At 40.0% G+C, this 26,265-nt stretch overlaps 1 protein-coding gene across 3 annotated transcripts in view; it reads left to right on the top strand.

Moving 5' to 3' along the window:
- Nucleotides 1-26,265, top strand: part of FILIP1 (filamin A interacting protein 1) — a 174,350-nt gene that overhangs the window by 98,341 nt on the left and 49,744 nt on the right. For all 3 annotated transcript variants that reach the window (XM_070418220.1, XM_070418221.1, XM_070418222.1), the window contains exons 3-4: nt 16,344-16,517; nt 19,926-20,104. In XM_070418220.1, coding sequence (XP_070274321.1) covers nt 16,344-16,517; nt 19,926-20,104 — 353 coding nt within the window. The remainder of the gene's footprint in view (nt 1-16,343; nt 16,518-19,925; nt 20,105-26,265) is intronic.

The following is a 26,265-nucleotide window of genomic DNA, read 5'->3' on the forward strand; positions in this document are numbered from 1 at the left end:
AATAATACCCCTGAAAAGAATTTTGTTCACACAGGGTGCAGTGTAAGTAGTGGTTGTTAATAAATTCAGCCCTATCCTCCCCGCAAAATAGGTTTGTTTTATATATTACATGTAGAGAACCAGGCGTATTAGTTGAATTAGATGTTTACTTACACATGCAATTTTAGGCATGATAGAAAGATCAGTGTTTCAGCATTTCAGGTATCAGAGGACCAGAAATCCTGCCAGTAGAGATGTAGTCTTCTAAGTTGAAATTACCCATTCCAGGACTCTCTTTTAAAAATTATCTTATCTGCCGAAACCAGTTTGGCTCAGTGGATAGAGTGTCGGCCTGCGGACTGAGGGGTCCCGGGTTCGATTCCGGTCAGGGGCATGTACCTGGGTTGCGGGCACATCCCCAGTGGGAGATGTGCAGGAGGCAGCTGATTGATGTTTCTCTCCCATCGATGTTTCTAATTATCTATCTCTCTCCCTTCCTCTCTGTAAAAAATCAATAAAATATAAAAAAAAATTATCTTATCTGATTTTTCAAAGCAAAACCAATTCAGTATAGGTTATTTATATCATGCATTCTCAATGAGAGTGCTTTGTTCCCACCTGTGTAAAAACTGGTTCTTAGATGGGGTTAAAGAAATTTTAGATGTTACAATGGTTTGTGACCCTCAAAAAGATCATAGTAAATAAACAGATATATAGTATATCTGAGGTATTAAAATTGCATAAGAAGGGCCACTATGAAAAACCTATCTAAAAAAATCTCCTTAGGAAAATAAAACTGAAAAACTTTAAGAAACATAATTGTATGTACAGTGTGCATACAAATTTGAATATGTATTTGTTAATAAGCATTTCCCACATCATTTAACATCCTTGAAGTATAATTTTTAAAGTCTGTAAAATATTTTACCCTATGGAAATATTATATTTTACTCAAATATATCCTTGTTACTGAATATTTAGATTGTTTCTAATTTTTTACTGTTATAAACAACATTGCAATGAACCTATTTGGCACTAATCTTTGTCCTTCTTGTTAAACTTCTCAATTAAAAGGTATGAATATTTTAAAGGTCTCATGTACATCTATTGCCAAATTGTTTCCCAGAATTCATATGACTTCCCAACAAAATTATGAGAATTCCCATTAGTCAAACTCTTATAGTTCTAAATTCTGTCCTGTTTTAGGGGTGAGCAATGGTACCTCATTATTGCTTTTATTTACACTTCTTTGGTTGTTAGTTAAGTTGAACTATTTCCTAATGAACATCTTATATATCAGTGAATTGTCTATTTTATATCTTTTGTACATTTTTTCTATTTTACCTTAGGGTTTTTCTTACTGATATACATAAATTCCTTATAACTGAGGATAGTTACTCTATATCTGTTATAATTGTTACAAATATTTTCCTCTCTCTATTTTGTCATTTAATTGGCTATGATTTATTTTCCTTATAGAAGGTCTAATCTTTTTTGTCATTTCAGGGAAAATGTTTCCCTCATCCAGAAGTCAGATAACCACCCATGTATAATCATTCATTCATTCATTCATTCACTTGTCTTTAAACAGAAAATCACATAAAATGAGGTTATGTATTGATTAGTTGATGAAAATGTCATGATGAGAGGCTTGTGGGAACTTTATTTCTCCCAGGAGCAATGATTCAGTATTCTCAAATTCAGTGTTTTTGGTAACTTTACAGAAAATAACTATTGCAGGTAATGGGAATTAACTGCATTACATTTCTATTTTCCCCTCATATACAATAAGGAACCTGAAGTCATGGGGAAATTTGACAGGCATTTCATGAACATTGATGAAAGTAATAAGCCAATATCTTTTGGAATCTAAGTTTTCTCTAGTGAAAGGTAGAAGGTAGATTTTTAAAAAGCTATTCTCCTATAAGGTAGCTACTGCTATGCCCATTTTACAGATGAAGAAACTGAGGTCAGAGAAGCTACCTCACTCATTCAAGGTCACACTAGTGGTAGTGCTGATGCATGTTTCTAACTCAAGTATCCCAAGCACATGCTCTTTCTACCACATTGCTTCCCTTGGGTAGGAGTAAAAATAAGCAAAAAACTGGCTCTAAGTATACATCAGAGACTTGTTTAAAGAGGAAGTTAGAAAGCAAGTAGGTTAAGGAACCACATAACAATATACATCCTGAGTACACTAGAAAAATTGATACTTAGATGACCACCAGGAGTTCTCAAAGCATTAACTTATGTACATATGTACATTATATTTTTTAAGAGGGGAGGGACTTTATAAGTCATTTCAGGATGTTCTTATTCCCAAATCCTTGAAATTAAAAAGCTTTAATGTTTAAAGTACTAACCCTTGGTTACTTACAAAAGTAAATATACAGTATCACATTCTCTGTGGGTTCACAATGGCTGAGATTTTCTTGTGTTCTTGTTTAAAAAAAAATTGAACTCTACTTGTTTTAAGTTGGCCAAATGTATGTTATAAATATAGAATTCACTTAGGTCAGGGGCTGACGTGAATACACACAACAAATCCCAAAGGAACTCAATGTTATGTGAGTCAAATAAAGAAACTCGATGTTATGTGAGTCAAATAAACCTCAATTATAATTCTATCTGGATGATGTAGTCTTACCTTCTTTGATTGAAATATTTTCTCTTTTGGAAAAGTGTTACTCATATTTCTCAGCCCTCACCAGTCAGGTAAAAACTGAAATAAAAAGAAACGAAGTTGTCTTTTTCCTCTCCTGCCTCTGCTCCCACCTGTTCTGTGGCAATAGGCTAGAAGCCCTCAGAGGATGACCCACATTTGTTCACTAGGCTACCATTTGGCATTTGGCATTTTGCCATTTTTCCTACTGCAACCCACGCTGGTAGTGACGGCTGCCCCTGCAAGTGCCTGCCGGAAGCACAGCCAGCACTGCTCTCTCTCCTGTGTGTGCCAGTTGATGTGTACTTGAGGGCAGCTCGGGCTGGTGTCTGCACTGAGCGTGACGCAAGATACGGAGAGGGCTGCCGCTTCCTGCCCTCCCCCTTCTACTGAGACTCCAAGTCTTGAATCCTAATTTACCAGCTCCCTAGTTATTATTTGAGTCTTTGATGACAGTCCTTCATACTGGGACTCAGGCATGGGTTCCGGGGGTGGGCTGGAGGGGAGTCTGAGTGACAGAAACCGCGCTGCCCTCAGACTCACCCTTCCCCTCTGACCCTGCTCCATTGTCCTTCAGCCAGAATGGTGCCCTTCCTCCCTTGGGATGGGTTCTTTCTCAGGAAGAACCTTGATTCCTCATGCAAATCGCCTGTGGCAGGGTCAGCCTGCCAGTCAATCCTCCAGACAGGATTACATCGGAGGATTTCACTTATGCTTGAAAAATAGCTTTTAGAGATCATCTGAAAAGGAGACAATCATGTGGAAAAGTAAGGATGTGAAGAAAATTTAACCGAATAAGCAGAGTTGTATATACCAGAGACGTCTGTACAGAGAGAGATGTCTGGTACCAGATCTGGTACAGATGTTTTATCTGTCCTGGATCGGTCTAGCTGGTTTATGTTGATGGGATTAAATTTACGAACCAGGATAAACAACCCCAGCGAGAAAATAATCACCTTGTTGTGCCTTAGCAATGGCTGTTCTCATGTTTTAAAGGATTCAGCTTCTCAACTGATTCACAGAAAACTGGATTCGACTTGCTGGACCTGATCACATACAGGGGGTGGGCAGTTGAAGGGCTCTGCCCAAGGTCTTTATCAGCACAGATCAAGAAGGTTGTCGTCTTGTGGAATTTGAGAAATTACACATTGTAAAATCACAGCACTGCACGGGGGACCCTGTGACCATATCTAATTTCAAATCCGGGACACAGCAGCTGTTGTACTATTAATATCCCAATGTGTGTAAAAACGAAAAACGAAGAAAACCACATAAGTAACGAAAATGTGTTCAAATCCATGGATGACTGTGACTTTCAGCTAACTGCTAGAAAAAATATGACTACACTTTTATGATTTATTACATGGAATCCTTTTTTTTTTAAAGTGGCAATCTCTAGGCAAAGGGTTAGCAGTAATTTTACCCTTGAAAACCACCATTCTACCTTCTATCTCTATGAATTTAACTATTCTAAGTACTTATATGAAGTATAAGTAGAATCCTATAGCAGTTTCCTTTTGTGACTAGCTTATTTTCCTCAGCATAGTTACCTTCCAGGTTCATCCCCTTGCAGCATGTCAGAATTCCCTTCCTTTTTTAAGGCTAAATAACATTGCATTGTGTGTGCTAGTATATACCACATTTTGTTTATCCATTCATCTGTCAATGGATACTTGAGTTGTTTCCACCTTTTGGCTATTGTGAAGAATGTTGATATGAACATGAGTGCCTGCTTTCAATTCTTTTGGGTCTGTAACTAGAAGTGGAATTGTTCAGTCATATGGTAATCTCTTCTTAACTCTTTTTTTTTTTTTTAAATATTTTATTGATTTTTTACAGAGAGGAAGGGAGAGAGATAGAGAGTTAGAAACATCGATGAGAGAGAAACATCGATCAGCTGCCTCCTGCACATCTCCTACTGGGGATGTGCCCGCAACTCAGGTACATGCCCTTGACCGGAATCGAACCTGGGACCCTTCAGTCCGCAGGCCGACGCTCTATCCACTGAGCCAAACCGGTTTCAGCTCTTCTTAACTCTTTGAGGAATCACCACACTGACTTCCATTGTGGCTAACCTGTTTTACATTTTCATCAGCAGGGCACAAGCATTTCAATGTCTCCACAACCTTGCCAATAGTTATTTTCTGTTATTTGGATGATAACCATCCTAATGAGTAAGAAGTGGCATCTTACTGTGCTTTAGATTTGCATTTCCCTAATGATTAGTGATGTTGAGTATATTTTCATGTGCTTGTTGGCCATTTGTATATCTTCTTAGAAGAAATGTCTATTTAAGTCCTTTGCCCACTTTTTAACTAGGTTGGGGGTTTTTTTGTTGCTGAGTGGTAGGCGTTCTTTATATAGCCGGGATATATATGATTTGCAAATATTTTCTCCCATTCTGTGGCTTGCTTTTCACTCTGTTGATTGTGTTCTTTGATACACAGAAGTTTTAAATTTGGATATAGTTCAGTTTATCTATTTTTTCTTTTGTTGTCTGTGCTTTTGATGTCATATCCAAGAAATCATTGCCAAATCCAGTGTCATGAAATTTCCCCACCTATGTTTTCTTCTAAGCATTTTAGCTCTTACATTTAGGTCTTTGATTCATTTTGAGTTAATTTTTTTTATATGGTATCAGGTTCCTACCTTTCATTCTTTTGCTTGTGGATATCCAGTTTCCCCAGTATCATTTGTTGAAAAGATTGTCCTTTCTCCATTGAATAGTCTTGGCATGCTTATTGAAAATCATTTGATCATATATTCTAGAGTTTATTTGCGGGCTTAATAATCTATTCCACTGGTCTGTATGTTTGTAAGTATGGCAGTACCACACTGTTTTAATTATTGTAGCTTGATGGTAAGTTTTGAAATCAAAGTGTGAGGCCTCAAACTTTATTCTTTTGCAAGATTGTTTTGGCTCTTTAAGGTCTCTTGAAATTCCCATTTGCATTTTAGGATGGATTTTTCTACTTCTGTAAAAAAACACCATTCGGATTTGGAGGAATTTTACTTTTAAAAATTCAAGGATCATAGTGATAACAAAGGCAAGTTTTAACATGAAAAATAGCATCTATCTGTGATATTTTAATAAAAGATTTCTTTTGGATGATTTTCAGTCTGAAATGCTAGAAAAGAGTGATCTTTAATGAAAAAGTTGTATAAAGACTATTAGGCTACTATTGACCATATAGTTGTGGAAAGAAATTTCTCCAGAGAAACCCAAAGAGACATTTTTAGCTTCAATGACCCTTTAAACCAGTGATGGCAAACCTATGACCCGCGTGTAAGAGATGACACGCAAACTCATTTTTTTTGGTTGATTTTTCTTTGTTAAATGGCATTTAAATATATAAAATAAATATCAAAAATATAAGTCTTTGTTTTACTATGGTTGCAAATATCAAAAAATTTCTATATGTGACACAGCACCAGAGTTAAGTTAGGGTTTTTCAAAATGCTGACACGCCGAGCTCAAAAGGTTCGCCATCACTGCTTTAAACTAACCATGCCTACATCTTCTCCTTGTATGTTGTATTACTAGTCATGTTAACTTTGCATTCTAAAATTCAGGAGAAAATATTGGTTTTATTTCTATAGTAATAGCTAATACCATCATAAATTACATAGCTGTTTTTTCATGCAATATATTTATAATTTCATATTTACTTAACCTGGATAAATAGGATAATTCAATTTGTCTGAGATTTAAAGATAGTTTATTTCCTATTACAGCATTCTGGAATGTACTATTTTTTCTTACTCAGTTTACATATTTTCTTTTGGAATAAACTTAAGAAGAACAAAGTGACTCCTAAATTGTAGACAAGAATGTCCGATGAAAGAATGGAAGTTAACAAAATGTAATTGTTTAGATCTTTTAAACAAGGCTAAACAGTTAAGATTGTCCTGAGAATTTCAGAGCTGGTTTATGCCTCTCTGACTTCACATCACTTATCTCACTTCTCTTTATTTCCACAAATATTTACTGAGGGCCTATCGTGTGGGCAGACACTCTTTTAGTAGACAGTGTAGACACAGTCCCCCCTTCCTCAAAGCAGCTCACAGCCTAGTAAAGAAACAGACAAGTAAACTAATAAATCACTTTATCTAAATAGGTCTGGAACATTGAGCTGAGTTTCCAGAATGGGAAAGCATTCACAGATGGGCATGCCTTGGTCTTCCTGGGTCATCTTTTCTAGGGTTCCTTGGCTCACTGTAGCAATAAGACCATATTGAGGGAGTTAACTAAATAATACAAAGGAGTGATCATGTTTAGGAACTGTGACAGTCTGGTTCTCCCGTAAGCATAGAAATACTTATTCTTTTCTCCAAATGCTTCCACCATTTAAGGTCAGCAGCTATTGACAGAGAATTGCCTTGTTCGAGATGTGCAGTGTCAGATGGTAGGGGCAGGCTTCTCAAACTTCCCAACTGAATGTGCTCCCTCCAAACCTAGGCGAGTGGACCACCATACTGGGGGTCATGGTGGCATCATCGAAAAATCTGTCCCAAGCTATCTGCCTCAACTAAATGTTTTTTAAATCTTGTGTTTTTTCCCCTAAACATTCAAGTGAATATTAAAATTGCATTCATGTTTTGAAAGAGTTTTAAACTACCACCCACCCCCAGTCTTTAAGTAATCTGAATGCTTCAGGAGGACGCACCCTGTTTAGCTATGACACATGGGTGTAAGAATTAAGCATTCTAGCCCTAGCCAATTTAACTCAGTGGATAGAGCATCAGCCTGTGGACTGAAGGGTCCCGGGTTCGATTCCAGTCAAGGGCATATGCCCAGGTTGTGGGCTCCATTCCCAATAGGGGGGATGCAGGAGGCAGCTGGTCAATGATTCTTTCTCTTCATTGATGTTGCTCTCTCTCTATCCCTCTCCCTTAATCTCTGAAATCAATTAAAAAACATATATTTTTAAAAAGAACTAAGCAGTCTCTCCTACTCATTTTGGGTTCCCCCCAAATTTAAAAACCCCCACAAGTTTAGAAAACAGTTTAAATTGTCACCTGGCATAATCATGATTAATGGCATTTGCCTTGAAAGAAAGCTAAGTTTTGGAAACGTGCCAGTGAAACTCGGTTCCTGAGAACACTAAGTCCACTATGGCTGCCCTGCTAGATGCAGGGGCATTTTGGAATATCTAGTCTTCTGTCCACTTGGTGTTTGCCCTAGGATGACCAGTTCATTCCACTTTGCCTGGGACTGTTCTGATTTTCAAAAGCCCGACCGTAAGGGATCCCACTCTTCTTAGTCCCAGGCAAACCGGGACAGTTGGTCACCCTTATTTGCCCAGAACTGGCAAACACTTCCAACAGTTTCCCAGGGCCCTTCTGGTTTAGGCTTCTGGTCTGAAGTGGCAGTGATTCCTCGGTGGAGAAGGATCAGTGGAACTGGTAAAACAGTGAGAACGGGAGAAGCCTCTGGGGCAAGGAAGTCTCTGGGAATCACACAACCCTGCTGGGAACGTTGGGCTAACAGCAAATGTTTTAAGCGCTTATGGTGGTGAATTGGTTTATCTGTCTTAAAGCAGTGGTTTCTAAGGGCGACTGTGCTTTAGATATTTTAAATCTCAATTTCTGGGCTGCACCAACCGATTCAGAATGTCTACCTTTTTTAACACAGTGGGTGAATGATCTACCATACAAATCTGACTATGGCACTGTCCTACTGTTTAAAAATGCTAAGGCTTCTTGCTGTTCCATGATAAAATGCAAACTCACTGCCTGGTTCACATGGATTTTCATGCGTTGCCCATTGGTTATCACTCTAGCCTAGGGGTCCTCAAACTAGGCCCGCAGGCCACATGCAAATACAAATATTGTATTTGTTCCCATTTTGTTTTTTTTTTACTTCAAAATAAGATATGTGCAGCGTGCATAGGAATTTGTTCATAGTTTTTTTTTAAACTATAGTCCGGCCCTCCAATGGTCTGAGGGACAGTGAACTGGCACCCTGTTTAAAAAGTTTGAGGACCCCTGCTCTAGCCTCATGTTGCCCCAGCCCATGCATCTAAACCTGTTTGCCTTTGCCTAGTCTTCTCTTGGACAAGAACACTCTAGCCCTAAGGACTTCTCTATTTCTCTGGCTCAAGTACTTGTGAAATTTTGGGTCACTTCCCCCAGGAAACCTCCTTTGCTAGTTCAGTTCAGGTCCCTGTAATTCCTCTATTTTAAGACTTATCATGTTATATTGTAAATGTCTTTTCAATTGTTTGTCTATGTGCCTGTAGACTTTAATCCCTGAGGATGAAATTATATCTCCAATACTAAATACAGTGCATGATTGGGTTTAGCCCTCTTTTGAACTATGCCTCTGTGTGGCCTCCACCTGTGTCCTGTCCTGTCCCTCCATCCCTAACTCCCAGATACCCTTCCCTGACTTTGTAAGATGAAGCATACTCACCTGCTGGCCCTGGGCTTTGCAGAGTAGCTCTTTGCTGCCCCCACATGTTTTGAATCAGCTCCTCATGCAGCCATTTGAGACAACCCCTTGCTCCACCTGGTCCACTTTCAGTTCTGCAGGGACACTTTTGCTCTTGGCTTCTATGTGCCTCCCTTGGCACATAGAGGAACCATGTAGAAAAGAAGAGAAGGGTGCGATGCCTCTGTGTCTGTTTCTATACCCTTACCCTTATCTCATATTTTTTCTCCTCCATCATCAAGATTAAATAAAGATTTTTATTAAGACTCTTCTCCTTCGACCGCCCGCCCCCCCTTTCTCTCCCTTTTCTTGAGTCCTCTTAATGCATTCTTCCCTTTGCAGCTACTAAGCAGCTCCCAGAATCCCAGAACTTTAACCATTTGCTTCTGATAAAGCTTCTGTGTGAAAAATAGTAATGTTTGAGGTCAGGGGCTTTCTTACATTTTTAATTCTTTTTATACAAAAATAACAAGGTTTTCAAAAATACAGTTGTAAAGTGGTTTTGTCCCCAAAATGTAGGATCTTATTTACATAGATTGAATCATATGTTTAAAGTATTGTAAAAATTTGCTGTGATCCATAGTTATCATTTTTCTTATTGTTGTTAATCTTCACCCAAAGATATGTTTTCCATTGATTTTTTTTTAGAGAGAGTGGAAGAGAATAGGGAGGGGAGAGAGGAGGAGAGAAACATCGATGTGAGAGACACATAGATCGCCCCCCCTCCCCTGCCCCTCCACCCCCACCCTACCATCACCACCAGCAGCTCTTGCCCTGATGGCAGACAATTCAGTTCCTCCCTGTATGTCCCTGGTTTCTTTCAAGCTGCTGCCCTAATGCTGGAGCTCAGAGGGAGTGAGTTCCAGTAAATCCATGTGCAGGCCCTTTAAGAGGAACTGCCTGGGACTTCAGCAGCCCTCCATCTCACTGAGCCACAATCCTGCTGTGTGGTTGTTGTTTTTTTAATGTAATTTGCTGATTTTTGAAAGAGAGAAAAGGGAGAGGAACATTGACTTGTTGTTCCACTTACTGTTGCATTCATTGGTTGATTCTTGCATGTGCCCTGACCAGGGATTGAACACACAACCTTTGCATATTGGGGTGATGCTCTAACTAACTGAGCTGCACGGACAGGGCTATCCATTTGTTTTTACAGCCAGAAGCTAGGGGACTTCTCCTCCTGGCACTGGAATTCTGGGCTGGGAGGCCTGGTGGGGGGGTTGGGATCCCTTACTCTTTAGGGGATACCTCCACAGCTAAGATATCCCCCCTGATTTTTATCTGCTATATGTGGGTATAGGACCAACCCATATCATGTCTCTGCCCCTCCTACAAGTCTTGATGTGGCTTCTTCTTTAACTCCCTAATTGTAGGACTTCCATTCAGCCAGATTTCAGGTGGTTCTGAATAGTGGTTGTGCTGTAGTTCAGTTGTAATTTTGATGTGGTTGTGGGAGGATTTGCGTACTGTGTTTACCGATGCCACCATCTTAACCCATTGACTAAATAGGTACCACAATATTAATGATTGGTTTAGTATATTAAACCATTTTACGTAACAGCAATTTATAGCAACACATGTTTTCGTTCATTATGATAATTATTACAGCAATTAAAAAGCTTTTAGTAAGTTCATGATGAACAGTGTGGTTTAAATATATAATGCACAGTATTACATCACCATAGCATATTTTTCTTTGGTAATTAGTCTATGGTTGTTAAACTAAGAATGAAATGTGAAGTGTATGTAGCAGTAGCACATTACAATAAGTTCAAGCATAAGCACATTTTTTTAGGGAGAGAAGAAATAGGTGTCTCACATCAATTGAAAAGAAAGAAGCTATTTTCTTCAAATAGAGTAGGAAGATTTGGTCAAGAAGATAAATACCAACAATATTTACATGTTTGTAAACTGAATAATGGTTGTTCTGTAGCTTAGTTGCAATAGCTTAAACTTTTAAACTGAAATAGCTACCTATTTTCAGTTTTAAAAGCTCATTATTTACATTATCTTGTTGGGGCCTTGCATTTCCCTGTGATATAGGGAGGTTGGTGTCTCTACATTATAGACAAGGAAACTGAGTCAGGGAGACTAAGTAACTTTTGGAAAGAGGGTGTTCTGATTTAAAAATTCCTTTTTGAAAAAATGTTAATGGCAAATTGTGAAATGTCTACACTGTTAAACTATATCAGTCTTAAATGTTATATTTTGTTAGGGAAAAATATATCTTATAAAATTTCTCTTTTTTTTTTTTGCAGCAAAAAGGCATCTAATGATGGGGACCTAATAGAAATTAAATTGTTATTATTGACTTGGCAGCTACTGTGTGCCAAGTTCTATACTAGGTATTTTATATACTGATATCTTATTTCATCCTAAGAACAATTGTTTAAGAAAGTTATTATAATCCTATTTCACAGACAATAAAATTAGGTCAAAGTAATGTTAGCAACTTGTACAAATCACACAGCACAGCTGGGACTGGAAACAAATTCTGAGTTTTTGCAAAGCTGGGCTCACTCTATCATTCCATGCTGTAAATATTATTTTCATGTTAATTCAAATTTTTATTTGCCTGATAGCTTTATTTAATTTCCTCTATGCTCAGATCATGTAAGTTTATGCTAACTAGCAGGACAATTTATACACTCAAGATTATTTGATTTACATTTGAGAGTCATTCTCTGATTACCTCAATCCACAATTAGAGATAAACATTTTTTTCAGAGATGTCATTTGTGGAAATGCCATATGGGAATAGTTCTGCTGTGATTTCTTTAGCTATCTAGTCAGAATGTAACTAATCAGAATAAATATTAGGTGGGAAAACCTATGATCTTTATACCGTTCTGTTTTTAGTACCACTTATCTAGTGACTGTTGTATCTGTGGCTTCACTGCTATGTTTGAAATAGTTATAAAAGGAATCAAGACAATGTCAGAAACAGAGTATAGAATAATCATTTGGGCCGTTTTGGTGTTACGTCCTTCTTTGTGCTAAACCCCAGAGGCACTATTACAGGCTTGTCTATACACAGAATGAAGGCAGCTTTCTCAGCATTTGGTATGACAAAAAAAGAGCACTTTCTATTTCATTATTTGCCTTGGCTTCATTTATATGAAATAGGAATGATGAAGTTTTTCTCCTTTCTTTATAAAGTATAACTTTGTTTCTCTTTATAAAATTAATGATGTTCACTGTAGAAAATTCAGGAAATACATATAAGCAAGGAAGAAAGAGAGAGAAAAAATGAATAAAAGCAGCTCTAGTCTCAATACAATATTTCAGTGCCTATTTTCTAAGCCACTTCTTTTGGTGTTTTAATTTTTTTTCTAAATTACTCGAGAATATGATCAAATCTATTTTCTAAGCTTCAGTAAAAAAATTTCTCCTGAAGATTTTGAGTTCTGTGTTTATCCGGTTCCTTTACTAATCATCTATCTATATAAAATAAAAGCCTAATATGCAAATTGTCCCCTTGGGCAGTCGTTTGACGGGGAGATAGGGAGTTCGACCACTCATTATGATGTGCACTGACCACCAGGGGGCGGCACAGAACATGGTAGGCATTGGTGATGCACTGTGACTTCTCGCCAGCTACCTGGGGGCAGGGTGACAGGGACGGAGGTGTGGTAAGAATGCAGGGTGTTCACCGAGCTTGCTTTCACTCCCCCTGCTACCCTCCACTGGGATCCCAGGGCTTGCATGCTGGGGAAGCCCCTGTGCTCAGGTGCCAGGCACCTGCAAGGAGCCCACCCCCCACCCGTGTGGCCTCTTCCAGGTGAGCAGGGCCATCGCTGCAGGAGCTGGTTGGGCTCCCCATGGGTTTGCGCAGGAGCCGGTGAGCGAGGCCAGCCGGGAGAGAGCATACTGCCTGCCCCGCTTCCGGACGGTGCCGCTGGGCGGCCCAGAGGCCCCTGCTGTGCCCTGGCCCATGGCATCCAGCCGTGCTCACCATATCTCTGTGTGGGGACTTGGATGCCGTGACTCAAGCAGAGGGGGGTGTGTGGAGGCCCAGGGACCCAGGTGCTGCCCAGGGCCCAGAGGTCAGCTGGGACCTGCCCTTCCATGCCAGATACTTGCGTTTCAATCACCAGGCCTAGGGACCACACTTGTGCATGAATTTCGTACACCGGGCCTCTAGTCTATATATATAAAAGCCTAAGCGACCATCTGACCATCTGACTGTCCGACCAGTAGCTATGATGCACACTGACCACCAGGGGGCAGACACTCAACACAGGAGCTGCTGAGCTGCAGTGATGTGGCAGCTGCGGTTCTTGGGTGACGCACCTGGAACCAGAGAGGAGGGAGCCCGATTCTGGAGTGTCACCCGAGAACTGCCCTCTTGCCATCCAGGACTCCTCAGGGGATGTCAGAGAGCCAGTTTGGGCCCTATCCCCGCAGGCCAGGCCGAGGGACCATACTGGTGCACGAATCCGTGCACCAGGATTCTAGTCTACTATAATCTGTTTCAGAGAGCAGAGGAGCTGATGACTTGAAATATTTACATTTTATGAGTCAGCATCTCAGTTTATTACGCAAAAGACAGTACATTCTATATCTGCTCTAGAAGTCTTTGTATTTCACATATTAAAATGTGAGCCTTTACTTTATCTGATTTAAGAATTAAAAAAGAATTTAAATTACAGTTGACATTCAGTCTTATATTAGTTTCAGTACAGCATGCTGGTTAGATATTTATGTAACTTACAAAGTGATCCCCTCTATAGGTCTAGTACTCATCTGACGCTGTACATAGTTATTACAATATTATTGACTATATTTTCTATGCTGTACTTTACATCCCTATCACTATTTTGTAACTGTCAATTTGTACTTCTTAATCCCTTTACCTTTTTCATCCAATCCCACAACCTAGTTCATCTGATTTAAATATGGAAAAGAGACAGTTGTTTGTTATTGAGACTTCTAGGTCACCAGTGTTCCATTGTCACCATTTCTTTTTCACTTCCAAATGTAATTCATAATTTTCCTTCCTGTCATTCCATAAATTCACAGGCCTATGTTTCTTTCTTTTTTTTTTTTTTTTCTCTTAAGACAACTCATTTTCCTTCAGCTTTGACCAAAGCAAAAGATTAACCTCAGGAGTATGGAGTAAGGTGATGACACCTTTCTATGATCAAGAAAAGGAAATGCACTTGAAGATGGGAAATGCACGGGAATGGGGAAGTTTGATTAGATAATATCAAGGATTGGTATTCAGTATGGCTGCTAAGCCTCTTAACTGATTAGTGTGGAACGGTACTCTCAACTCTGGAATCACCTGAAGAGCTTTAAAAAGTACTAATGCTTAGTTCAGTGATGGCGAACCTTTTGAGCTCGGCGTGTTAGCATTTTGAAAAACCCTAACTTAACTCTGGTGCTGTGTCACATATAAAATTTTTTTGATATTTGCAACCATAGTAAAACAAAGATTTATGTTTTTGATAGTTATTTTATATATTTCAATGCCATTTAACAAAGAAAAATCAACCAAAAAAATGAGTTTGTGTGTCACCTCTGACACGTGTGTCATAGGTTCGCCATCACTGGCTTAGTTTCTTCTTCTAAAGACTTGAATGTGATTGGTCTGGGATGGCCTGGGCATTGGAATTTTTTAAAGTTCCCTAGTGATTCCAATACAGTCAGGTTTGAGAACCATTATTTTAGAAGATGCTATCAATATTCACCTGTGTGAGTACTTCCTGCCTGAAGACCAATAACAATCAACATACCTTGGGCTCCTCTCCACAGGGCCACCGTATATCGGTATGGAGTTATGCCTTGCACAGAGGTGCCTGGCAGAGGGAATAAATAGGGGCTGAAACACAGCCCACTCTTTGCTCACGAGGCAAGCTGCACTGACTCTGGGCTGTATCTCCTGGCACCTTTTCTAACTTGCACGAAGACACTGTACAGCCTCGTCTGACACCGCATCTGTGTTTATGTCCTTGCACCCTACACGGAGACACATGGCCTTTCCATTGGACTATTTGTGACTTTAACTTTCTCACTAATCCCAAACCACTAGGTTCTTCAAAATGAACATTTTCCATTTTTGTCTTGAAATGAGCACATTATATGTGGCAGAAACAACATGGGAAAATCTGCAAATTCCAGTCCATTGACGTTTCTGCAATAAATTAGTCTTTAACCATCTGGAATTAGATTTTTTTTGGAGACTATGAATTAACAATAAAAGTGAGGAACCTCAAGAATGACCAACTGTATAATGGTGCTGTCAGGGCTAACTAGTCAGCACCCCCATGTTTAAAATACCATGAGGTTTGTAACTTCATAGCTATAGTTAGCATTACACAGGGAGAAACTCTATTCTATTGTCACAGACTGAACTCTGTTGCCAACCAGTTTATTCTTTAGTGTAAGTTAAAATGTAGTCAGGATACTTCAAACCCATCACCATTACTGGAAAAGCAAGTCTATGACTAGATGGGAGTACATTTAGCAAGTGTCAGCTTCATTATAACTAGAGGGATAATCACCACTAACCAGTAGAAAGTACATCCAGATGTATTTGCATTATGTGATGGGGACCATAGTCAATATGATTTAAAACCTATAATTATGTGATTTTCTCAAGAGTTTCAACATGATGCTAACGTTTTGCTAAAAAACAAAAACAAAACAACTCTGACCATACCAATCTAACTTATCTGATTTTCGGTCTGTATGTTAAAGGAGTTCAATTTCACCTTCAGTGTGAACACATTAGTTTGAAAAGCCCAGTCCAGCAACATGTGAATTCTCAACCATGTGTTTCTGTGCAAAAGAAATCACTTGATGGGAAACAGGAAATCACTAGTACAGGCTGTTTTTGTTAATTACACATGGAGTTATAACTAGAATGGGAAGAGCAGGTTTTTATTTGAAATCAGATTTGAATACTACACTGAGCATAAATAGAGAACTTTCAATTGTCATTGATCTTCTCTGCACTGAAAGGGGGTAAGTATCCCAGGGTCAGTCCTACCCCCTCTTAGAATCATTGCTATTTAGAAAAAGCAATTTTTATATAGTTAATATTAGCACAAATCCTTTGCTGCCTTCCTGCTTCCTAGCAACCTGAAGCAGAGTATATGCTTGCCAATCTGCTTTCGGTAGAAATTAAGAACAGAAGACCCAGTGATTTTGCCAATCGCCCTGGAGAGGTGGGGGATGTATTCAGTAAGCTCCGTGCTGATTTTGTGAGCCCGGCATGTGATTTATGTTGCCAACCGTCTGACCCTGCTGCACTTTCTACCACAGGCCAGGGAAGATGTGATCCACATGCTGAAGACGGAGAAAACCAAGCCTGAGGTTCTGGAGGCTCATTACGGGTCTGCGGAGCCAGAGAAAGTGCTGCGGGTCCTGCACCGAGACGCCATCCTCGCCCAGGAGAAATCCATAGGAGAAGATGTCTATGAGAAACCAATTTCAGAGGTAAAAATATGATACCAGCAATCCCCTCAGAAGGGAGCCTCGGAGTGATAGCTTAACATCTTTGCATTTTACATGCTGTCACATTTTCTTTCGAAGGCAACGCTTTTATGATACAATAATGTAGAATTAAGCTGAATTAAATAGCTCACGAATTATTGTAGATACATTTCAATAATAAGAATTTTAGAAGCATTTCCTGGAATATACCTAAAGCCTGAAATGTATTTTTCATGTGATTATGATAGTTACATGCTCTTACAGTCTGTTATTCTTTCATTTCTCTAAGAGATTATGTGTGTAAAATGTGAAGTGCTTATTGGTTTTAACATTGGGTTGTCAAGATTATTATCAAATTGATAATGTAAAATTAAATTGATTTTATTATTGATATTTATGGTTTTAAAGCCACTGTGCTTTGGTATCTTATATCTATTCAACTCTGTGATAATTAAAATGATCTTATATGAGTAACTTAAATACAACGGTGAAGGCAAAATCCCAATGAAATGCTTAAGGCAATTCTTTAAGATGAAGTGAAATCTATTAGGGCTGTAGTTAATAATTATATATGAGATTTTATTGGGAACTATTGCCATTGTTATTAATTACCCATGATGCTACATGTTAAAAATACTGTCACATTGTAGTAGAAGTTTGATGCTGAATTAGGGAATCAGTTGATCGATCTAGCCATATTAACTCTTCAGAATTCATGTAAAAAAAATTCATATATGTGAAATAAGTATCATAAATGAAAAAGAACACAGAAATTTAGTCTGAAGCAATTTATTATAATTTAGCTTTTAACTTAGTCTAGTCTTTGCACAGCTCAGTTTGACAGTTCTCAGACAAGATCTGCTTTACACAGTATTCACAACAGATTGATGGTCTTATAATTTTCTATTTTCTGCAACAAGGATAAACTGAAGCTCTGTTCTCATCTTTTCCTAACATGCTAAAAGATGATAGGATGCAGTCAACAGGCTGGCTCCACTTTACTGTTTGAGATCCATGGTTACTAGCTGCCTGTGGCCTTGGTCATGTCACTTCAGCTCCTTAAGCCTCAATTTCCTGCTCTGTCGGGTGGGAGAAACAACAGTGCACATATAATACAATTGTGAGGATTAAATGAAGCAATTCCTGTAAAGCTCTTAACAGCATGTCTGGTACATGCTAGGTACTCAACAGATATAACCGTTGGTATTTGCTTGGATCTGAGGGTGATATTGCTCACACACTTAATTAGTTCCAAACTTGGAGGGATTTGAGGAGTAAATGACATATAGAGGTCAAAATACCAATTTTATGTTATTGTAATCACCTGGATTGGAGAACTCAGCTTGGATAAATGGTATCATTTGAGCTTCCTAATTCTTTTCTCCCAAGTTACAGCTTGGAATGACCCCTCAAAGAGAGGTAGGTCTGTAGAGCACACGTACTTACCCAGAACCACTGCCTCCAGTGCACCGAGTTTTATGGACAGTACACAGAGCAAGGAGTTTCTGACCCACCTTCAGAAAGTAGACCTAATCCAAATGCTCCTACCTCATGGACAGAAGAGCAGAATAGAAAACCACCCACCCTGTGGGTTGTCCTTTTGGAATTGGCTAAGCTGGGCATGAATCTTGGTTCCTTTCTCTCCTCAACTCAACACACTAAAGAGTTATTCTTCCTTAGGGAGGAGTGAGTGAGGAGGTAGAGAAAAGGACAGAAGCTACTTTTCCCAAAACTGCCAAAATGGTGAGGTCCTGCTTTGTGAGAGAAATCGAATGCTAAAGGGGGGAAAGATTTATCTTCCACTATCTACAGATATTTGGTCTCTGAAGACTTCAGGCTTAACAATCAAGTTCATATTATATCCAGGGGCAGGAGTCCTGCTTCCAACTTCATGAGGCAAAAATCCCAATACATCACTGTTCCATTAACCTCCTGGGACCATGAGCTCTTAAGAGTTCCTAGAAGCCATGCTACACCTCAAGCCAAAAAATTGCTGCTCACTCAAATATCCATACCAAATTAGACACAGCTGGGTTACTCAATAGCACTCGCTGATTATGTAATCAGTGCTGGGGGACAAGCTGAGCAACTCCAGTGGCCTCACCCCAGGACTGTAGCTGCTCCAAAAACCCACATGGATAGAACACATTAAGGCTAAGGCCCACCTCCTGTCCAGGCTGCCCCAGAACACCAAATATCAATATGTGCTGTTTTTTCTCTAGATGACGTTAAAATGTCTATCTGGGTATCTCGTTCAACTATCAAATTAATAAAGCTCCCATCTGCCCCTCCCAAGTTCCTTGAATGGATTGAGGAATAACTACAATAGTCTGATAGATGACTTCAAATATTTAGCTTTATATTGACATAAATAAATAAATGACCTCAGCAGGCTTTCTATGCTTTCCCTCCTAGACTTTGGAGAAACCACTTGAGAGAGAGTTGAGCCTACAGAACACGTATATCATCTTGTGGCAGGCAGAGTAAAGAATAAGAAAGGAGAAGGTTGAGCTGCTCGTTTCCAGTTCCTTATCCCAAATACAACCTTCAAATAAGTCACCCCTCCTTCCTTAGTGAGGAGTGGGGGAGGGTATGAAGAAGTGGACAGAGGCTGCTCTTTCCAATACTTTCAAAAGCATGGAGAGTCCTACTCTATCATAAAGGAAAAAGGGGAAGGAGTCACTCCTTCTACATTTCTGGTGATGAGGAGGAGGTTTCAGCAATGCTTGACAAATTCTAAAAAATATGGCAAAAATCACATTTGTAAAAGAATGGGAGAGTCCTTGGGGAGAATGTGTTGTAATATGAAGCTATGAGAAAAATCTCTTCTGTAGACTGTCCTGTTAAGATGGCATAAATTTACCGGAACCCATAAAGATACAATTTGCCAATCTGAGATATGTGCGCCCTACAGGTTCTGAAACCCTCCCTGTATTTATCATCTCTTGGAAAAGGACTTTTTATATTGTAGGTCTTTTTATATTTTTCCTAGAAATGCATTTAATTGCAAACCTTAAAAAGAGATGGTGATGCTGATAATCACCTTTCAGGGGAGAAGTTTGGTACATGTACATGCTGAGCTCTTATTTTTTCTGAGATCAGGAGGGATATTATCCTCTTTCTTTCTGGCCAGAGGGTTTTGTACCATCTCATGAAAACAGGGAAAGAGTTTGTTCTCGTGAAAGTTTAGGAGCCATACATGTGTTCACAGTAGAAGGGCCAGAAGGCCGGAAGTTACTGCAGTCTTACTATTGACTAGCTTGTAAAGCCAAGGGCCCAGAGAAAATAAAGGCATGGGGGAAATGTTCCCCCCTTCAGATAATAAATTACTAGGCCAATGTAAACAAATTATTTAGAGTCATATGCAAATAAAGTAAAATATTAAACTCTTTCCCATGTTTGCTTACTCAGCTGGACAGACTGGAGGAAAAACAGAAAGAAACCTACCGGCGCATGTTAGAGCAACTGCTGCTGGCGGAGAAGTGCCACAGGCGCACGGTGTACGAGTTAGAGAACGAGAAGCACAAACACACTGACTACATGAACAAGAGCGACGACTTCACCAACCTGCTGGAGCAGGAGCGGGAGAGGTAAGAGCACACGTGTCACCGGTCACCGCAGGGTGCCTGCAGCCTCATCTCTGTCACGCCTGGCAGGGCCCAGACTTTGCTCCACAGACCGGTGGCGAGTCTCCTTCTGATTTCTGAATGGTTTCTGACCCTAGAGAGTGAGACAGACTTTTACCTGGAACTATTCATCTGAGTATGTTTGAGGGTGCCTTTAAGTAGGACTCCACATCCCCACTAGGATGCTGAAAGCCAAATACGATAAAGCTGGAAACCAACTCGGGAAGTTTATATTTGAACTTGATCAATGAAGCACCTACATTTGAAAAGCCTCTCTACTAATTGCCTTCTATTTGAAATAATCTACTTGCTCTCTTTGGGACTGAAATCCATTTATTCAGGAAGGCAACTTTTAAAATTTAATTTAAAATGAAACCTATTCATTTTTTAAAATATATGTATATTTTTTTATTGATTTCAGAGAGGGAGGGAGAAGGAGAGAGAGATAGAAATATCAATGATGAGAGAGAATCATCCATTGGCTGCCTCCAGTATCCCCCTACCAGGGAATCGAGCCTGCAACCCAGGCATGTGCCCTTGACTGGGAATCGAACCAGGGACCCTTCAGTCCACAGGCTGACGCTCTATCCACTGAGCAAAACCAGCTAGGTCCCTATTTATTCTTAATACCAGTATAGAAAATCTTAATATATGGTTATATAAAAATTACTTAATGACTAGAACTACCTGCTTTTCTTTCCAAGGGTTGAAAACTCTTAAGACAATGTAAAAAATCAAAACAAAACAAAAACTTAGTGTGTTGAGCCTTGCTTATCTAAATGTATTTGTTTTAAATATATTTTTATTGATTTCAGAGAGGAGGGGTGAAGGAATGAGAGATAGAAACATTAATGATGAGAGAGAACCATTGATCGGCTGCCTCCTGCACACCCTCTACCAGGGATCAAGCCCGAAACCCAGGCATGTGCCCCTGACTGCAATTGAACCTAGGACCTTTCAGTCTGCAGGCCAACCCTCTATCCACTGAGCCAAACTGTCTAGGGCAAGCCTTCCTTATCTACCCTTGTAGGTAGTTTTTTTTTTAGGGATTGCCACCTTTGAAGCCAACTGCAGATTGACAAACTCTATGTTACCCCTTTTTATTTTGGCATCTTTTTTTTAACTTATTTTCTCCTTTTCCTTCCCATAGCAGAGTAGTTAAGTCTGTGAATTTCACAAGCTTGGAAATCAATGACTTGAATCCTGATGATTTGAGTTACGGAGGGTGTCTGCTTCTGTGTATGGGTCTTGCAAATTGAGAGCCACCAGGATTGAAATGATAACAGGGGATGGAACAGCTTTATCAATCCCAGCTTTATTATCTACTTAGTTACCAAAAAGAGATCTGGTCTCCACAGATTAGTTTACTCACCAGAAAAAACCATCACAATAAGAGAGGAAATAAAACATGAAACAGAACAGGTTTGTGTTAGCTTTTTAAAAAAAGTATTGGTAATGGTTACTTATTATTAGACTTGGCCTGTTTCTCAGGGAAGCAAAAATGGAAAAGAGAACAATGGCCGTACAATATCCTCACTTGATGGTTTCTCTAAGCCTGTTTTCTGCTTCTGTACACTCAGGTGTATCAACTTCACGTTTGAACAAATAGATGATCTGATTTGACATTTTGGTAACCAAGCAGTGAGAATAAACTCCACCTCCTCAATCTCTGTGAACTTTCCAACCTGAAGCATAGGTATTGCAAACAAGGTCCTAATGAGAGTATACATTACATATCTCTGTAACAGGCCCTGGTTACATATCCGGTGGCAGAATGTGGTCAAGTAAAAGAGTACCAACTTGTTTGATATTGATTTTTTTTAAAGTTCTGAAATCAAACAATTTTAAAGAACACCTGTGTGGATTAAATATCTTCTGATCACTTTGTAAATTGTTTCATTCAGAACCAGATATGTCTTTTCTAAAATGTCACACCCCAGTCCAATGCCTGAAGTGGCACCAGTTCACTTAGACTTGTTGGTTTAAATGCAGCGTGTGGATGGAGAGACTGTACTTACCCAGGCGGTTTCTTTTGCTTTCCTTTTTGTTCTCCTAATTCCTGTGTTCTGTGAGAGTCACTGAAATGAAAACAGGGGATGGAGAGCTTTATAGTTCAAACAGTGCTCTTATATCAGTTATACAAGGAGCCTATCCCAGACGTGTTTATCTACGAATTTCATGTTGCTCAACTAACTCTAGATAAACAATTACAATCCGTTTTTTGGGGGTAATTTTACTAAGACAACTTCAACAAACTAATCTTTTGAACAAAGTGCTATGTAGAAGGTTTTTAAAATCAAAGTAAAATTTTTAAAAATTACCTTAAGATGCTTTTTATACTTTGATCAGCACAACTGGGATATGTCACCAAATTTTCATGTTTTAGATAAGAATTCACTAAACAGCTTTGACTTTCACTTAAATATCAAACCACTTTAAGGTTTTGAAATAGTATTTTTTGACTCAACAGGTTATACTTTAGTGTTGTGTAGTTTTTACTGTCAACGTTCCCCCCACCCCCAATCAGTCCCCTGACTGCCCACCAGTGTGTATGTCACTGTGGGCACACCCTAACACACTCGTTTTGTTAAATTAAACACCCACTAGGACGCTGGTAACAAGTTGGCATCTCTGAATTTCTCTGCGGTCTGAGGCGTCCACCATGACTGGTCTGTGGCGTTCGGGGGCAATGAAGCCTGTAGGATTTTCTCAGAGGTCAGGCTTGGGATTCTTACTGCCCTTTGGAAACTGCCCTGCTAAATCTGCTTTGAGTTAAATCCTCTTTTTGAAGTAAGCGGTCATAATTAGTTCTACTTAAGGGGGCTGGCAGTTTCCTGACCCCAAGGCTGGCTTTCCCATGGGCCACATGGCAAGGAAGGTCCTCCCTACAAAGACCTCAGACTGGGCCTGGCGCCTAGTTCCTGGGGGCCCAGGTGCTCTGGCAGCCTCTGCCCAGGCGCCTTGAGGCCTGAGGCCTTCGCGGTGACACCTGCAGGGGAAGCGAGCTGCAGCTAATAAAGAAACAGCATTTCTCAGCACTAGCTGGAGTCCCTGCCTAGACTGTTCCAAGTCCTTTGTTTGCTTCTTGGTTTTGCACTCCCTTTCCCTTCTCTGCAAAAGTCCTGTGTGTGTGTGTGTGTGTGTGTGTGTGTGTGTGTGTGTGAGAGAGAGAGAGAGAGAGAGAGAGAGAGCCAGCCAGAGCCAAGAATTTCCCTTCAAAACATTTAACTTTGTTTTTTCTGTGACCATGAGTAAAGGAAGGAAGTGACTTGAGATAAGCCTAAGTGGTTTGCTTCTTATAAGCACCCCTCTCCTCCCCTTCTCACACTGGGCTGTGACTCTGCAGTCTTTCTCCACCCCAGTCAGCTTTGCATTTGGTGGTGGTGGGATGATGGGGGAGGGGTCAGAGCCAGGGGACTCTACCAAAGGTAGATCTAGGCTCCATTCTCTATAATATATTGCTCTGTAAGGGGTTCTCACATCCAGAGAAATGGTTAAAGGTAACAAAAAAGAACCCAGGCATACAAGATCAGTAGCAGGTGTTGATAAGCAATCCAGATTCAGATAGTTGATGAAACCAGGAATCCAAGGCTCTGAGCATTGCAACGGAATTCTGAGATCAGCCATTTCAGGTCCCTCATTCTGCAGGTGGAGAAATTGAGGCCCATAAAAGCAGGTCACTGGTCTAGCACTTTTATGCAAATGAGTCTTTTTGTGCAAAATGGCTTGTTTTATGTTTTCTTTGTGTGTGTGTGTGTGTGTGTGTGTGGCTCCCCACCTCCATGCTCTTATGTCCAAACTATGACACAACATCTTTAAAAGGCAGAATGATGGATATTGTCCTAACAGCGATATTAGGACCAGTGGTGTCTCTAGACCAGAGTTCTCAACCTTCCTAGTGCCGCGGCCCTCTAATACAGTTCCTCATGTTGTGGTGACCCCCAACTTAAAATTATTTTCGTTGCTACTTCATAACTGTAATTTTGCTACTGTTATGAATCGTAATGTAAATATCTGATATGCAGGATGGTCCTAAGCGACCCCTGTGAAAGGGTTGTTCGACCCCAAAGGTGTTGCGACCCACAGGTTGAGAACCGCTGCTCTAGACAGTTGAGATAGGAGAAGCTTTGAGATAGCATCTGTTGGAGAAGCAGCCTGGGGACTTGTTTTGAAGCCAATTATGACTAGGACGCACAGTGTTCTACTTCTGTTGCATTCTGCTTGGGGTAGTTTTGATGCAAGGCTGGTGATGGTTATGGGAAGGCTACATAAAGCCCTCCTCCCAGTACCTCCTTGTTATGGCCACTGAGCCGGACCATGCAAGGGTAAAAACTATAGAAGCAGAAATTATTTGTCACTTTCCAGGGGTTGTTTAATTCATCTTGAATAAAAATTCCACAAATTAAGTGCCTAAAATGGGCAACATATTTTTCTGGGCTTCCTTTGTTCTAAGTCAACAGACTGTAATCATAAGTTATTACCATCATTTGCTCCATATTTATGTTTATCAATAGTCACATTCCCAAATTAAAAGGAGAAAATAGCACAAAAAACTGCAATGGCTTCACTGGCATCCTATATAATAAAAGGCTAATATGCAAATCGACCGAATGGCAGAACAACTGGTTGCTATGACGTGCACTGACCACCAGGGGGCACACACTTAATGCAGGACCTGCCCCTTGGTGGTCAGTGCACTCCCATAAGGCTGGCGAGCGCAGTAGCAGTGGCAGGAGCCTCTCCTGCCTCCACGACAGCACTAAGGATGTCCGACTGACAACTTAGGCCCGCTCCCTGTGAGGAGTGGAGCAGGCCAAAGCCATCAGTCGGGCATCCCCCGAGGGCTTCCGGACTGCTAGAGGGCACAGGCCAGGCTGAGGACCCCCCCCCCCCCCCCAAGTGCACAAATCTCATGCACCGGGCCTCTAGCTGTTAATAATAAAGATGAAAATATCCTTTATTGCATTAATTAAGATTGGGTAAAGAAAAGCTCTCTCTAAATGTTATATTCTGTTTGGTCCATATTTTAAGCCAACTTGATCTTTAAAGGCATAATCCTGGACGCATGAGATTACCTTTAGAGCTTATACTTTATTCCTTGTCTGAACTGCAAGACTTGTGATTTTAATCTTAAACTTCACTAGCACTACTTCAAGAATGTCAGAATAGAGCAAGCACAGTTACATCAAAAAATGGTCTTTAACTTAAATATTTGAGAGAAATGTATGTGTGTTTATGTGTGTAAATGCTATTAGAGAGTGCTGTCTAAATCTATAACTGTAGATATAGATTTTAAAGCTTTTGGATTCTATAGACTCAGCTGAAACTGCATAAATAATTACATCATCATATAATATTGCAGCAAGCCTTCCAAGTATAATGTGTGTGTGTGTGTGTGTGTGTGTGTGTTTGTGTGTGTGTATTTTAAGTACAAATCAGCATCTCAAAGAGAAATTTCTGAACTTAGGAAGCAGAGAATACAGGAGCAGGAGCTTGAATGGAGGGGAAGCTTTCGTGCCCCATTTGGTATTGTTTAGATCAGTGGGCAGGGGATTGGGTGTTTGCCTGGTGTCCTATGGGACAGGCTGAACTATTATTTTCCTGTGTAGGGGAATGACCAGTCAGACAGACCATGTGTTTGAAAACTGGCTCTAGTTGCCTGGGATCTTGGGAAATATCCTTGGCTCACTTTATAGAAAAAGATTCACATCTGTTTCCTGGGCATAATTTCCTGAAGTTTCTTGGATTTAGATGACTTATCTCTAAAATATGACAATGAAATTGATTTTTTCTCACTGGTAGCTTGGAGGATCACAATAAATCACTCTGTAGAAAAAGATTGTTGCTGATGTGTAAATGATCAAGTCTTATCAAGCAGAAAGTAATCAATAGGCAGAGCATATCAGCAGAAAACAACTGAGCCCTCTCTGTGTTAGAGCTCGGCTAGATGGTGTTTAGTAGCAGAGTTAGCTCTTTTGTTGACCTCCCCAATATGCTAGACACATATACATCTTGCTTAATCCTTGTACAGTAGAAAGGAAAGCAGACAGGTTACATTCCTTCCACCAAGGTCACTGCCAACAGTTAGTTGAAAGAATCAATGTTTGAACTGAACTTCTCACAGT

This window comes from Myotis yumanensis, unplaced genomic scaffold (genome assembly GCF_028538775.1).
Source record: "Myotis yumanensis isolate MYYU_CA2020_CCGP unplaced genomic scaffold, mMyoYum1.0.hap1 SCAF_6, whole genome shotgun sequence".
Classification (NCBI taxonomy): Eukaryota; Metazoa; Chordata; class Mammalia; order Chiroptera; family Vespertilionidae; genus Myotis; species Myotis yumanensis.